The following is a 17,139-nucleotide window of genomic DNA, read 5'->3' as shown; positions in this document are numbered from 1 at the left end:
TGATCTGACCTCATCTGTGAGACCACCCAAATAAAGAACTGCTTTCAGCATTTTGAGTTCCCAAGGATCTTTATGTAAATGATAATCTTTTGCCAAAAATTCAGATATTTTACATGCCAAACTCTTAGGGCACTTGTAAAATAAGATTTATGGGTCATCTGAGCCAAATCTTAGGACCTACATAACAGTTATTTATTAGCACAGAAAGCTAGGGATGTAAAAGCATTTATTCAATAAAAATTCAACACCAACAGTGTGCTAAGCATAGTGTAAGGTATTGCTATCCAGCAGGATATTCTGTCGTATTTGAAAGAATAACCCCATTAAATATAATGTGTATGTTGCTTATATTGGCCCTAATATTATATAATTTTGAATATTCTGGAAAGTTTCATATTTTTCCTAACTTTTTTCCAAATTAGAATTATGAAGTCGTCAAATTGAATTTGTGTTATCATCATTATAGTACACAGATTTTAAATATATCTGCATTCATCTTAGCCATGGCTCCCTATAGAGAAAAAATTTATTTTCATTTTCCATCTTTCAAATGCTTAAACTTATTTCATAAATGCTAAATAGACATTTAATGCATATTGAATCAGTGAACGATTGTGGGAACATATATCTAATTTCTAATTCTTCCCCCTCTCCATTATTCCCTTCAGGTAATCCCACTCTATTCCTAATGTGATGTAACAGTTTTTTTCTAAATTGATATTCATGTAATATTAAATTATTTTTTAGCAAAATGGAAATCCATTAATTCATATTTGCCATCAATTTGTCAACTAGAATATCTTCTTTTGTGTGTCTTTGGAGCATCTTTGGACAAGAAGGCCATTCAATTAAAACTGATAAATATAAAGAATGAAATGAAAAATACTTCTTATTGAGCTACATTCAACAAATAAGGCTACTAAATTGTGTTCACTGTGCTACAGGCTTGGACATATGTAACAATCAGAGAAAGCATAGTGACTGTGAAAGACTGGATATTATTCACTTTTTATTATGGAATGGTATTTGACTTTAACAACCACTAACCTTTCTTTCTTGAAAGCTCATGTGGCAGAAAAGCAATACAAAATTTTGACCATATAAGTGTATAGACAATAAAAATGAAGAATGTTGAAAAATACATTCATAGTTTATTTTTAAAATTGTTTGATTAAAGGGAAATACTTTCATTCTCAAACCAACAGGCCTTTGTCACTCAACCTGTTTTATAACTAGGGCATTTACACCTATCCAGTCGCCATGAAAGTCTGCTTCAACTCAAACTAAGATAAAGAGTGCAACTCCATCAGACCTAAACTAAACCATCAGCATTACTAGAAAGATAATTGAAAATGCACATTTTTCATAAAGCAGCCATATGTGCATCTGTGTATATTTGGGTGTGTGCTTTTTTAACATCTTGCATATATTGAGAAATCCAGCATAAATAAATAGAATAATTGCAATAAGGTATGTGGATGTAACTATCATTCATAAAAATTTATCAGTTTATCACTTTAGAACCTTACTAATTAAGTAGAAATGTTAATTTCGAAATAGTAAAATGTTGGCAAAATGTCTTCTTAACTTACAGTCTAAATACAGTGAGCAAGGTAATTGAAAAAATACTTTATTACAAATATTAAGGACAGAATCTTATTTAGAGGGTAGAAAAATATCAACAGTAATCAACGTCAAACAAGAATCTTGGAGATACTAGAGCACAGCCAAGTTGTCAGTAAATATGAAAACAGATGATCAGAATGATATAATTAAAGTTAAACTCAATGAACCAATCTGGTTTGACAGGAAGATGGGTTGACATACAAAACAATTTTGAATTAATGTATTTCTAATGATGGATGTATTTCTTGAAGCTAGGGTACATTTCTAGGCATTGAAAGGATTCTTTCATTAAAAACAATGTACATTTCACTTTGTAATCCTGAAATGATAATTTTAGGATTTACTGTTTTTGCTCATGTAAATTTTTTAGAAATAGAGAAACTGGCTAATTTATATGAGAAAATTTTAGTATGTTATTTATTATTAATATTAGGAGGCTTATATGTTATTATTAATGTTTGCAAGCATCATCTTACAGCTGCTTTCTCAGGAATGTTATCTTTTACACCAATTGAATTAAAGAACTAAAAATCTCTTTAAAAATGTCAGTTGACTTTTTCTTAACCACCTGTATTTGAATATTCTTGCAATGTGATGTGGTTTGATTGAAGTGGAAAAAGGAATGCAGTTTATCCCCTCATTTATTCTTTTTTGGTTTGAATCACAGAAAGCCATTTGTGAATTTAATCATCCTTTCTACTTTCTCCTTCAATAACTTATTGATTCAAGTAAATGTCTGTTTTTAATAATATGTTTTCAGCTTCCTCTAATAAGAGTTTTAGCAAGACTTAATGAAATAATTTATTTTGAATAACATAGAGAACAGATGCATTATGAGATTTTAAATTTGTGTTCTAGTAATTTTGAAAATACTCTTGTTTAAAATCTTTTTGGATACCCCCACTTTCTTGGGAGAGCTAGAGACAGATACGGAGGCAGGTGACCTATGGATGAAACTGTCGTATGTTGTCTCATAGTATCATATTTTGTTTTGTTTTTCCATCATAGTTCTTGTGGACATTTTGTTATGTATTTATTCATTTTTAATATTTATCTCCTGCCCCCATCTACTTTGTAAATTTCATAAACTGATGAAACAATGTTTTATTGACCACAGAATACTCACCATCTCAAACAGTGCTCAATTTTTATTTGTTGGTCAAATTAATGAAGTTAATCACTGAGGTGAAGGGTTGATATTGATCAGTCAGGAATGTCAGAATATGTATTTCTCAACCACCATTTTGAAAATTCACTTTTCTTTCACAACTTATGTTTAATTATATGTTTAATGAATTGAGGAAACATGTGTAGAAATCCAGAACCTTTATTTTAATCTAGTCTAGAAACTCTCTGTGTGGCCCTGAAAAATGTATTTTATGAAGACTTTCTATTAATTTTTTTGTAGGTGGGAAAATGTGTTTTATTAACCCCAATGGTATATTCTGTGGTTGAGCCGAACAAATATAATAGAGTGCTTTACGTGCCCTGTGTCATTTCATGACAGTTTTCCAACATATAATCCTTGGTAAAGCCTTTTCACCTGTTTCCTGTGATTTCTTTATGTGGTTTTTGAAGTCAATTCATACAGCTTTAGAAAGTTAAATGTGTGAGCTGGTTTTTGTCCTTTCAGAATATTATTGTTGCTGCTATTCCTGTTCGACTATAAAAACTTGTTCATTCAGAATATTTCTGATGGTTTTGCTGCAAAGCTTGGGAGAGGTGAGAGTTTCTTTCTAAACCAGCTACATATTTCATTTTCACTCAAAAGGTCTTCACTAGTGTCTAGAATTATCCAGCATATGATGTGGGGCTTTTCCTTGGTTTTGAGGGTATATTTTGCCTAGAATTGATGGTTTCGTTTAGGCTAGTCTTTCACATCCTGATTTTTTTTTGTGCTTTGGAAAGAAAACTGTCATTAGAATTTATGAAAAAACAAACTGGCTACTCTTCCTGTCCCACATTTCTAGCATTTGGCAATGATCTGGGCTTTCATAGGTTTAGAGACTTGGTTGGTTAATGCATTCCTCATTTACCAATATGACAAGTAGAGATTCACTGTCCTTAGAGTGGGAATTTACATTTCACATCTAGTGTGCAGTCAACTTCTTAATAAAAATATATTTGTTTGGAAACATTGTTAATGAAACTTTCACTGGAAATAAAATAAAGAATAAGCATTTGATTTTTGTAAGCAGCATTGTCAATTTGCAGACTTATTCCTAACAAATATACTCTAGTGGAATACGTATCAACTTCTAGTTGCTACAAACATGCACTCCGAAACTTTAGTTAGAAAACGTAACAATGTGAAAATACAAATTTGGTCAGACTGTTTACGGTTAGGTTTATTGTTCTAATCTCAGGTGGATTATGTAGACAGCAATAGTCCCATTCTGAATGGGTGAATAAAGGGGAATATTTTCCATTCCAAAGCCATTGTAAAGCTTGTGGATAATGGATTTATAAACATTGTTGTACATGCTTTTCAATATTGAAGATATTACCAAAGAAGTTATTACGAGGTCTCTATTGTGGAAGATTTATGCTTCAGAATTAGAAAGAAAAGCCTTAGTATTACTTTCCCTAGGGACAAAACAAAACAAAAATTATATGCCACAGAAAGCTCTTTGTCCTTTCCAGTGAATAATTTTGTGTGTGTGTGTGTGTGTGTGTGTGAGAGAGAGAGAGAGGGAGGGAGTGTGTGTGCGTATGTTAGGGAAATGGGGAGGGATGAGGGAGGGAAAGGAAGAATGTGAATAGATTATGCATTTCTCAATAGCATGTATAGTGCAGTGAGGCATTTGTTGCTTAATAACTGCTTTCCTTCAAAATTAAAATTTTGTATAGTTTTAACTGTGACCTCTGTTTATTCAAAACTTTTTTATTCTTCACTAAGTTTCTTCTGTTAAAATCTGCAAATTTTCTTGGCTCCACCATAAGAATAACATAAACTTTGTAATTGTTTATTTGCAGTAAAGAAGATTGATGTTTATATACTGCTATGAAATTATACTTAGGCCAGATGAGGTGGCTTGCCCCTGTAATCTTAGCACTTTGGGAGGCAGAGGTGGGAAAATTGCTTCAGGCCAGGAGTTTGAGGCCAGCCTGGGCAACATAGTGAGATACTGTCTCTACAAAAAATAAAAAAAAAATTAGCCAGGCATGGTGGCGCATGCCTGTAGTTCCAGCTACTAAGGAGGCTGAGGTGGGAGGATCACTTGAGACCAGGAGTTTGAGGTTGTAGTGACATATGATCATGGCATTGCCCTTTAGCCTGGGTGACAGAGTGGAAGCTTGTCTCTTAAAAAAAAAAAAAAAAAAGGCCAGGCACGGTGGCTCACGTCTGTAATCCCAGCACTTTGAGAGGCTGAGGCGGGCGGATCATGAGGTCAGGAGATCGAGACCATCCTGGCTAACACAGTGAAACCCCGTCTCTACTAAAAATACAAAAAATTAGCTGGGTGTGGTGGTGGGCGCCTGTAGTCCCAGCTACGCAGGAGGCTGAGGCAGGAGAATGGCGTGAACCCGGGAGGCGGAGCTTGCAGTGAGCTGAGATTGCACCACTGCACTCCAGCCTGGGTGAAAGAGACTCTGTCTCAAAAAAAAAAAAAAAAAAAAAAGTGTGATGACCAAATTAGACAATGAATGTCACATTTTAAAAGGGAAGTAATGATTTTCTATTTTACTACAGTAGATTTTTATACAAAGATTCATATTAACTTTCATAGTATAATATTAGAGTTAGTAAATAATTCTTAAAATTATGTTTTGTGCTGTTATGAAAAAAAGTTCCTACCAGGCACAATAAATTGAATAGAATGTTTAACTTACATTTCATATTCAGGAATTAGATTTCACTTCCCTAATGAAATGGGAAACCATAAAGGTTATACAACTGATTATTGGTGTGATATTCTTGTATTTCCTTACACATTTCCTAAAAGAAGTTCCCTTTCCTGTTTTCTCTGTGTGTGACACCCAAGGAGAGTTATTGCATCTTATCTCTATGACTTTCTAGTTCATGCCTTCTATTCTTCCTATCTTTGTCTAAGCCACAGTTTGGTAAATGGGGATGATAATTTTTCTAAACTGTTATCATTGGGAATTTGAAATAAAGTGATACTTTTAAAGCACCAGTACATGAAAAACACTTGATAAATTTTAGCAATTATCATTGTCATATTGCCCTAAATAGCTCATCCCAGTATCTTCCTCATTAATACCCATACTCTCTTTCCTTTAACCCTAATCTGTTTAAATAATCTATTGGCTAATAACTTTTAAGATTAATTTGATAAATCTCTTTATTATGTCATTATATTATATCATAATCTTCTATTGCTTTAACTAATTGGAACTATATTCTGTGTCTAATTTTAAGGCTTTCTCTGATTTTACTACTGTTCAGTTCTGTTCCTACCTCCCTTATAAATACACCTTTCATTGCTCAGACTTTTTGCCTGAAGTATTTTACTGTCCCCTCTCCGATATCCGTACATATTGTTTCATCTTTAAAGGCCAACTCAAATCTTCTTCCTTCAGGAAATCTTTTTTAAGCACACTAACACATGTTTATTTGATATCTCTGAAATTCTTACTTTTTATCTGTTCCACGTCATTCTGCTTTATAATGTTTTAAGCTTTGCATAGGCATGTATTCATTCTTTCTCCAACTACAAGCTTCTAGAGTCCCGTGGAGACAGAAAGATTCTTAGTATCCATCTTCTGGGTCGTCGGCCTATCTCGTCTCTCCTGCTCTGAACTTTCTCCCTTCTGGTCTTGTTAATCATGAGTAACATCCCTTGCCTTTGGGAGCTTCTTCACATACATGAAGTTTTATCATTTCCTTGATTTCATTTGTTCACTCTGAAGTTTCTGCTAGACTCTTGGAACTCCATCCCATATAGAACCACTTCTAGGCCTGAGATAATACCTAATGTGAAGGGACACTTTAGATGACACCCATGTCTTATGTGTAATAACTCCCAGCATCCACGCTCTAAGGGATCAATATGCATTTAGAATTAAATTGGCATATTTTAAAAAATTACTTTTGAACTAAATAATTCTTTTTAGTGGATTCTTGTTTATCTTGAAATTACAGTTCTTACTCTGAAGAACATGTTAAACAGCCAGTTTGGAATTTTTGACATTCAGAAGATTGGGAAAATTGTGATATGTGAAATTTGACAAAGTTTCAGAAATGTTATTTCTCATGAATTGGAAGACAATGTGGAAAGTGATTTTTATTAAATGTTGAAATGCTATAGTAAGTAGATATGAAATGCATTTATTCAAACGCTTGCTGCTTTTTTAGGCAATCTTCATGTAGACAGTTTCATCTGAAGGTCACAGCTTTGTGTATGTGCCCTCAAAAAGGATGAGGTTCATTATGAAGCTCCATAAGTCAGAATAATAGCTGCTTAATTGTTTGTTGATGTAACACTCATTAGAACTTTTTTTCTATAAGTTCAGAAATTGTATATTAAAACATCTGAATTTCATGCTTTTCTTTTGACCTCAGAACATAGTTGTCTGGTTATTCTTTCAGGGTGTCAGTTTTAATTGTCACTTTGTTACACTTAGTTAAATGCTAAAATGCCATTCAAATTATATATATTCTTTTTTGAAATAGAATTGTTAGAATTCAGTGTATTAGAAGCTTACTGGTAGCATATGTACTTTCATAGAAAGTACATGATGGGTTATTTCTTTTGGTTACCAGTGTTGTTTTTACTGCCAAGTGTTTTGGATTAGATTTTCAGAGCACAGTTCTTAAAACTTAGATAAATGTGTTGGCATGTAAAATGACACAGAGAAAATACATGTATTTAAGAAAATTATGTCAAAAGCTCTGCTGAAACTTAAAATTGATAATATTTACTTTTTGGCAGCATTTAAGTAATTAAATGTTTTTCAAGGGCATTGCCAATAAGTAGAATCATGTCCACTTTCAGATATGTAAGTGTTCATATCTATAATTAAGAAACTCTTTTAGAATCATTAGCCTTGACTTACAAATAGTTTAATTAACTTCTTCCTCAGGGGAATCAAATCTGTTTCATTTTTATTTTTTAATTTTCAAAAGAGCTCTTTTTTTTCGTATGATCAGTGAGATGCAGGGGGAAAAAATCGTTTTCAGCACCTATTAGTAATTCAGCACTGTTTCCATAAAAAACTAATAGCCTAAATGCTGTTTAAGCAAACGGATGGTAATACTAGACTATTTGTATGATCATTCATAATATTTTTCTTTCATTTATTTGGTAATTTTTCAATATCTGTCTAACAGTTTCAGTGTCAATTCTTTAAACATTCAGGCTTGTTTCTGGGCTGTATTGTATAGCCAAGAACTCTGTGGCTTAAAACAATAAACATTTATTATCTTACACAGTTTCTGAAGGTTAAGAGTCCAGGAGTAGTTTAATTAGTTGGGTATAGCCCCCGGGTTTCTCATGGGGTGCAGTTGCCTGAAGGAAGGCTTTCTGGTGGATGGAAGATCAGCCTCCAAGGTGCCTCTCTCATGTGCATCCTAAGTTCATCCTGGGTGCCTCAGTTCTTTGCTCCCTGGACCTCTCCATCTTGAGTGCTCTCAAGATATGATAGTTGGCTTCGCGCAAAACGAGGGACCCAAGGGAGGCTGAAGTGGCAGTGTGTATTTAACGAACTACTCTCTGAAATCACATACTCATTTATACCACACTCAGTCCTTTAGAAGCGAGTCACTCAGTACATCCACCTTCAAGAAGAAAGGGAAGAATACTGGAAGAGTATCAAAGAACTGTGAACACATTTTAAAACTGCCACGTGTTGATGGCTGTTGTGAAAGTTCGGTTCTTGTCTTCTTAGTTTAAAGAATTTAAATAAGAGACACACAGCAATAGAGATGCAGCATGGAGCAATTTATAGCAAAGAAGAAAGAATATTTTGAAAGTTAGGTGCAGAATAGACAGTACACCTTGAGAGATGATTCAGAGAGGGCTGCTCATAAGGATGAGACAGCCGCTGTTACTGGGAAAACTCCCTTTATGGGAATCATCTTACATGATTATTCATGAGAGGGTGGGAAGAGCTGTTACTAGTAAGCATGTTCTGGGTGGTCCTGTGGGTGCACATGCACGGTAGCTGTACATGCTTGTTCATACATTACATGTCTCATTAGCATCTTAAATCTCTCTCCAGGGGTGTGTTTTTCACTATTATAATCAGCAAAGAGTAATTTTGAGAACAGGTAAAATCAAAATGCGCATTCCATCTGTGTGTGGGTCAATTCCCTCCTAGAGATAGCTCTTTTTGAATGAACTTGACTACAATGTGAATGCTGAAAGAATTGCTCTTAAAGGGCCATAGCTGCTGTGTCTCCAGGACATGGTCGCTTCCTTGATTACCTATCCTGACTCACATGGACCTCTTTAAATATCTCCCTCCCTAGGTTATCTTATCTACTTCTGTGATTTTTAAGCACTACCTTTTCACTCTCAGATTGATGAAGATCACTCTTCTGATTCATAGACTTGTATATTTAACTTCCTACCAAATTTTGCTCATGACACAAAAGTCTAACCATTTGCTTATGTCAGAAACCTGGTAGCCATTCTTGTCACTCTCTCCCTTACCTTCCATATTCAGTCAGTCATCAAATCATACAATTTTTCTTCCTAAATGTTGATCAAATACATTCTTTGTCATTACCCATTTAAAACAACCATCTTTTCTTATCTTTATTACTACAAAATAGCCTTCTAATTTGCATTTCTTATTGTTTCTTTTGTAAAAAATTCTTTGATACATTTCCTGTTGTTTTATTTTATTTTTTTTTTTTTTGAGACGGAGTCTGGCTCTGTCGCCCAGGCTGGAGTGCAGTGGCGCAATCTCGGCTCACTGCAAGCTCCGCCTCCCGGGTTCACGCCATTCTCCTGCCTCAGCCTCTCCGAGTAGCTGGGATTATAGGCGCCCGCCACCACGCCCGGCTAATTTTTTGTATTTTTAGTAGAGACGGGGTTTCACCGTGGTCTCGATCTCCTGACCTCGTGATCCGCCCGCCTCGGCCTCCCAAAGTGCTGGGATTACAAGCGTGAGCCACCGCGCCCGGCCCCCTGTTGTTTTATTTTTAATACACAGGATTTGGAGTAAATGAAATATGAAGGGAAGGAAATAGAAAATAAATATAAATATAAGCCATTTTGCTAATGCTTTTATAATTGTAGAAAACAGACAAATAGGGCAGTCTGAAGATTTTCATCTCTGCTATATGGAGATTAGGCTGTAGCCCTTATTCTTTTTTTTCTTTTAATTTAATTTAATTTTATTTTAAGTTCTGGGATACACGTGCAGGACATGCAGGTTTGATATATAGGTAAATGGTGCCATAGTGGTTTGCTGCACCTATCAACCCATCACCTAGGTATTAAGCCATGCATGCTTTAGCTACTTATCCTGGTACCCTCCTCCCCCAGCCCCTGCCCCCAGGCCCCAGTATGTGTTGTTCCCCTCCCTGTCTCCATGTATTCCCATTGTTCAGCTCCCACTTATAAGTGAAAACATGTGGTGTTTGGTTTTCTGTTCCTGCGTTAGTTTGCTGAGGATAATGCCTTTGAGCTCCATTCATGTACTTGCAAAGAACATGATCTCATTCCTTTTTATGATTGCATAGTATTCCGTGGTGTATATGTACCATATTTTCTTTAACCAGTCTACCATTAATGTGTAGCCCTCATTTTTGACTGGATCACTAAGTATGTAGAGCAATGCAAGAAAAAGAAACAGATTTGACTAGGACATTGAAGACTTGGCCCAGGGGGAGACAGAGAAATGCTTGATTCATCTATCATGTAATTATTTACGTTCTCTTCCCCCAGTGCAGTGGCAGGTGATTTAGTCCATACAGTCAAAATCTTCCTTGAATAGATGTGAAATGCCCTTCTCTATTTTTCTCCCATGACTAAGGAGCACCTTCTTGAAGTCGTCAGTGACCACTGATATTCCAACTTCTTTGTTCTTCTCTCTTCTCTTACTCTATAGACACTCACTTAGCTACTTTATATATTAACATGGTTTTAACCTATATTCTACTCCTGAATTCTAGACTCATGAATCCAACTGATTATTAACCATTTGCAGGTATCCTGACACCTTAAATTTAACGTATTTCAACTGAATTAATTATATTTGTTATAACCTCAACCAATTAATTGGCTACTTGCCTCTTAGACTGTGTTTAGTCTTTTACTTATTGATATGTTTTGTCCCGTAATTGCATATTACTTGTCTGAAGTAATATTCCCTTCTTTGAAAGCCCTCTGTTAATAGCCTAGGGTTACCTTGGCAAATCTCTGACCCCAGTCCTTGGAGACCAAGGGGAATCACCTGACTCTTGATTGATCACCTACTTCTAGCCTCCTGACTTCTCATCCCTAGTCTGGTGTCTTTAGTTACCATCACGCACAAGTTCATCAAGGCCTTTTATAGCATATCGAGTCAAAAAGCACCAAATAGGCTTATCAGTAGGGGAGAGAGCCCAAGGAGAAGGAAACAGAACAACAAAAGGTTTCAATAATGAAGTGGCTAAAATTTCAGAAAAGAAGTAAAAAATAGGATTAATTTCTGTGGAAAACAAATGAGCAAGACTAGGGAGCTATTCCTTTTATTATTTGATATTTGTTTTTTATGTGCTTTCCTCACAGTTGATACGTAATCAAAAGCACTTTTCACTAGCTGTATGTTTGATATGAATTTTGGAAACTTTCTGAGGTTCTGACATCTTTATCAGAGAAGTTTAATTAGTTCATGTCCCTTTAGTCAGTCCTATGGTCAGTGAGTAGTTCCAAAATGTGGCATCCCAGCAGAAGGTTTCCAGATTTCACATCTAAAACTTTTCCAATTTATTCAGCAGATATCTATTACACACTTAATAGATGACACTGTATTCTTTGATATAACAGATTACCTCATGGAATAAAAGTGGGAAGGAGCATAAGAAGGTATGCATATGCCTTCTTTCCTCCAAATTATTACGTTATGAGTCACTCCACAACGCCCAATGCAATGTTAACCTAGCACAACATGCAGTAGACTCTTTGACTGATTACTCTGCATTTGAATTGTTGTCATTTTCCGTGTTTTAGTGTTTTCCTCTTCTAACCAAGTCTTTCCATTAGTAGCATGATAACTGAATGGCAAAAAACTTTTCTTAACAAAAATCATTTTTTTTCCTTTGGAGTTTGGTTGCTATTAAAACAGTAACATAATTAAAAGTAATTTAAATAGCTAATTAGATAATGTTATAGAGTAGTTTCCAGCAATACATTCCCATTACCAAATTCCCTTAAACAAAGCATCCATCGTTTATGGAGTGCAATTTGTCACTGGGTTACTGCTGATATAAATGCAATTATACGTTCAGTGGAAGAAAGCATACATAAATAAACTCTGGTTCTCCATAAAAATTGCCATATCCATAACTTTTGAATCATTCTTACAAGTCCAAAAGATACATGGAAAATTTGGGCCTTGACATTTTAACTGACTTTGCAACTGTCTAGTGTCTGGTACTAAATCATATTTTTAACAGTGAAGACCCAGATTAAAGCTATGTCACTGTTTTGACAAAACTGACCCATGAGTTTAATAAATCAAATTCCCCACTTAGCGAAACAAATGCTTTTTGCTTATTTGTTGTTTTTTGTTGCATTAACCTTTCTTTAAAAAACTTAATTGACTGGTTTAGTCAACATACTATAGCTAGATGAATTCAATGTTTGGAAGCAGTTTCAATGTGATTTTTTATAAAATGGTTATAAAAGTTAAGAAACAATTTGTCTCTTAATAAATGTTTAAAAGTTTACTCTAAAACTTATGGGAATTCTGATATTAAGGAGCCTTTGTGAAAACAAAAACAAAAACACCTCTATGATTCTATTTAAACTGACCAAAGTCCTTTTTTTAATTCAATGATTCTATTATATAAGACTTTAAATACACTAATGAAAATGTCTATATCCATGAAAATAGAATCTCAGTGTTGAAAAGGACTTCAGATTTAAATAAGCATTCAATTTCTGAATGATAAAGAATTTTATTTTAGGGACAATAGAAATGCACATATCAAAAATTCAGTGTCTATTGTGAGAGTACCTTGCTAAATGTTGACACAAGAACAAACTTTAAAAATAACACTATAACCAATCTTTAATTGTGCTGTCTTCAATCAATGCTGTGGATGTGCTAGATTCTTCTAAGGGTGTGTGTGTATGTGTGTGTGCACAAAAAAGAAAGAGAGAGAGAGAGAGAGAGAAATAAAACGTTGAACACCAACCAGAATGGAATTAACTGTGCAGTGCAGCTTGAGTAACTTCAAGTGACCTGTTAACCTGTTAAGAAGTTTTTCCTAGGGTCTATGGTACAGTCCTACTTTTTCAAAAATATCATACAAATGAGGTAAAAACCCATATCACTCTCAACTTTTAAATTATAGGTATGTTTCATAAACCAAATCAATAGTTTCTCTGAACTTCAAGTGAAAATATTTATAGTTATATGTTTTCTCTTTCTTTGCCCCTCCATTTTTCACCTCCCTGCCTCTCTCCTCCCGTCTTTTCACATTTCATGCTTCGTGAAAAAACCACAAGAAGAGAAGCACATATTTATTTAAATACATGTCTTTTGTGCATGTGCACATTAGTGAGTTAATCAACTATAAATGCAAATTTAAGCTATCATGTATGTTTCTCTATAACTGATTCTCTTAATGTGGAAATCAACTTATTTGACAGTAAACACTTCATTTAAAATTATATTACATGCTTATAAAAGAAGATTTGTTGAGTTATCATAAATTAACATTTGACTCTTTTCCAATAATGTAGTGATTATATTCACAATCTTGAAGAGGGAAACTGTTAAACTTGACAGGAAAAGGCAGACCTTTTTCTGTATAAAAATTAAATATATATGTCCAGCAAACATCTAAAATTAAACATCAAGCTAGAAAAAGTGTATTTCTCATAAATATAAAGGACAAATGTTTATTTTTCTTACACAAAAAACTTTTGTAACAGCAAATTTTACATAAATGTAAGCAAGCCATTCACAAATAAAAGCAATACAAAAGGTCAATAAACATATGAAAATATATTCCACAGTACAAGTAAAGTAGTACAAGTTAAAGATATTATACCATTCTTTATCAAATTGACAAAGCTTAAAGGAATTGATAATATTTAGTTTTGAAAAAGAAAGTATTATTGGTAGAAAGTATACATTTTCAAGTTTATTTGAAATCTATTGATATTTGCCAAATTTGAAATGTATTGCCCTTTTGATTCATCAATTTCATTTTTTAGAAATGTACCTTAAAATATATTTGGATAATTAGGTTTTCTCAAATATATTACAGCCAAGGTGTGCAGATAGGTTTAGGCTTCCTTGCAGTATTTTGACACAAAAACACCAAGACCTTTCAAAATGTCCATGAACATAGGACCAGTTAAATAATTTGTATATTTATGCGATGTAGCCATTAAAAATGAAGGAAACGATATTCAGATATGGAAAGATTTCCATCATATATCATTACATTTATAAATAAAATAATACAAAATATCAAACAATATGTATAGTGTGATACTACTTGAGTAAAATTTTCAGAGTAAAATGAAAAGAGGAGCGGGAGAACACACACACATGTCTGTTTCTGTGGAGAAAATTCTAATTGGGAGGTCTCCACATGGGTAATTAATTACCTGTTGACATTGGGGAAGAGTATGGGGAGGAGCTAAATGAAAATACAACTTTTCCTCCAATCGAATCTCCATTTTCTTAAATAAATAGCAAGCATTAGTTCTACAGTGAGCTCATAAAGTATTGCCTAAAACAATGGACGTGCGTTGTAAAATTGAAATAGGTTACTTAAATAAGTGTATTTGTCAGCAATAGTGCAATTTTTCAATGATGATTTTGTTATTAAAAAGAGAGAAGAAAGGAACACTTGCAAGGTTTATTTGAATATCTGATTGTATAAACTGGATGATATTTCTATCTAGTTTTAATCTGGCACACCAGGCCAAGAGTTTAATAGAAAATCAACAGTGCCTTTTTCCATTTATAAGAAAGAAAGTGTGATAAAGATTTTAAGAAATAACTGTTTTGGTTAGATTAGAAGAAAAATATTTATAAAGTTACTGAAGAGAAAAATATTCTAGTTTAATTAAAATTATGAATCTTAACTGCTTTATATCTTCGTATTGATTTACCCCAAACACTGGAAAAGCAAACATATGTGGTTTTCCTTTGTATGTAGTAACAATGGCATCTCTTTTCTTCCTCTTCCTTTTGGCAGCTTTCAGCCGTGCCCCAATTCCGATGGCTGTGGTCCGCAGAGAGCTATCCTGTGAGAGCTATCCCATAGAGCTTCGCTGTCCAGGGACTGACGTCATCATGATAGAAAGTGCCAACTATGGCAGGACTGATGACAAAATTTGTGACTCTGACCCTGCTCAGATGGAGAATATCCGATGTTATCTGCCAGATGCCTATAAGATTATGTCTCAAAGGTATGATACTTCTAATAGTCTTTTCTTTGTGCACAATATAAACCTTCAACATCAATCTGTGTTGCATGTTAAACATAAGAACATAAACAGTGTTATGTATTTTAGGATACTTCAAAATAGTTTTTCCATATCTGACTATTCCCTATATCACCAAAATGCTAATTGCAAATAGCATTTGGAAAGTATTACAATTTATTGGATTATCTATTATATTTCAGGGTCTGCATGACATTGCATACTGTTATTTTGATAGTGTTCTTTAGAATTGAGTTCATGACATGAGAGAATAAATGTATTTTTCACAATGTGCAAAAATAGGATTTTCTCCAAATATGGCAGAAAAATTATTTTACTGCTAACAATAACTTTCTAACAATGTAGGGAAAAAAAGACGTAAAAATTAATAGGTAATTTTATAATCATTAATCAAAATGTAGTAAGAGTATTGATTAAGGACTAGTTGGCCTTGGAAAATAATTTTAAAAGTATTCTTTTGCTATTCAGCATAGGAAATTAATTTAAATATTTGAGCAATCTAAATATGGCCATATTAACATCATATAAATTAATGTATCATATAATATCAGTGGGTAAGAAAAATATTTTTGATTCTAAAGAGACTGGTCAGTAGGAATGCATATTACATAAGGTTCAAATTATGTTAAAATGTCTTGATAAGTTAGCTAAATATTATATATCTCTTAGATATTTGTTCACTATTACTATGCTTTCTCAAAAATCAGGGATAAAGTCAGTCCTTTACTATAAGCCTACAGCTATTCAGTTATTTCTTTTCCTTCTATTATTTAAGGACTTTTTTAAATATAGGGAAAACTATATTTTAGATACAACTAAACAAATTGAAGTCTAAAGACAAAAACAGTAGATTTCAAGGATTCTCTCTTTTGTACTTAAGAGAGCCTTCCTTATTTTTCACCTTTTGTCTTCTTCATATTCAAAATTTTGATACGTATTTTTGTGTGTAATTAATACATTCATAGTCAATATGTTATTTTTATAAATTACTGTTATATAAACTATTAATACAATTATAATATGTCAGGTTTTTGATGATTAAAGCACTGATGTGTACTTGAAGGGTAATGAAATATGGGCAAATCTGAGGGCTTTTATTTGTCTATTACTAAAATGATGGCTCATGCTAAGGTGAGCATTAATAAGAAATAAGATATTAAAATTAGGGATTTCATTTGATAAAAGTTTGGTTGCATCTTCTTGTTCTTGTGTGTCTCTATCATCGTTACGTATTTGACATACCTCCAACTATACTAAATGCTGTGACTGAAAGAGTTCTGATTATTTCATTGCGTGTAGCTATTGTAATAGTGTTTCAAGAGTGGTTTTCTATGAGTAGTATGCAGTGGGCACTATGACTAAACTGATATTTTTATTTGTTTTAGTTAACCAAACATAAGATTCTGTAGAATTCATTTGGAATATGAGTTGAGAAGGAAATGCTGCCCTTCTCTGATTCATTTTTCACTTAAAATGTAATAGAAGCATTAGCTCTTTCATCTCTATATTATTTTCACTGAAATTGTTTTAATCCTTTCATTGATATTATTAACGGCTCCAAAGATAATCCTTTAATCTTGTAATTATTTCAAAAAAGTAGTTACAATAGATCCTTTGGAGCCACTGAACTATATGGGATGCGTACACTAAGTGACAAATCTGTAGAGTAAAAACACTTTAAGCACCTTTAGTAAATCATTTGTGTAAGCCCTCCCGGTGGTTTCACAAATATGAGTTGTCAGTTAGCTGAAATAACTGTGGTTAATTCTCCATAGAAGCAAGTTTCTCACTTGCCTTTTAACTATTAAATGTACTAGATTTAGATTTGTCCAAAGTAAATGTTTTTGACTCTCTGAGAAAAGAAATCAGGTTTTATTATATAAGCTCCCAAGAGACGCGATGGTCATGGCCATTTAAGCTGCTT

General features: G+C 33.6%; 1 protein-coding gene across 23 annotated transcripts in view; it reads left to right on the top strand.

Annotated features, from left to right (window-relative positions):
* The window catches only part of ADGRL3 (adhesion G protein-coupled receptor L3), an 873,224-nt gene that overhangs the window by 380,657 nt on the left and 475,428 nt on the right, over window positions 1-17,139 (top strand). For 22 of the 23 annotated variants that reach the window (XM_055297496.2, XM_055297489.2, XM_055297484.2 and 19 more), the window contains one exon: window positions 14,966-15,179. In XM_055297496.2, coding sequence (XP_055153471.1) covers window positions 14,966-15,179 — 214 coding nt within the window. Of the gene's footprint in view, window positions 1-14,965; window positions 15,180-17,139 lie in introns of those variants that run through there. The other variant, XM_055297511.2, reaches the window with a different exon arrangement.

Source organism: Symphalangus syndactylus, chromosome 10 (genome assembly GCF_028878055.3).
Source record: "Symphalangus syndactylus isolate Jambi chromosome 10, NHGRI_mSymSyn1-v2.1_pri, whole genome shotgun sequence".
Classification (NCBI taxonomy): Eukaryota; Metazoa; Chordata; class Mammalia; order Primates; family Hylobatidae; genus Symphalangus; species Symphalangus syndactylus.
This window is presented reverse-complemented; position numbering and strand designations above follow the sequence as displayed.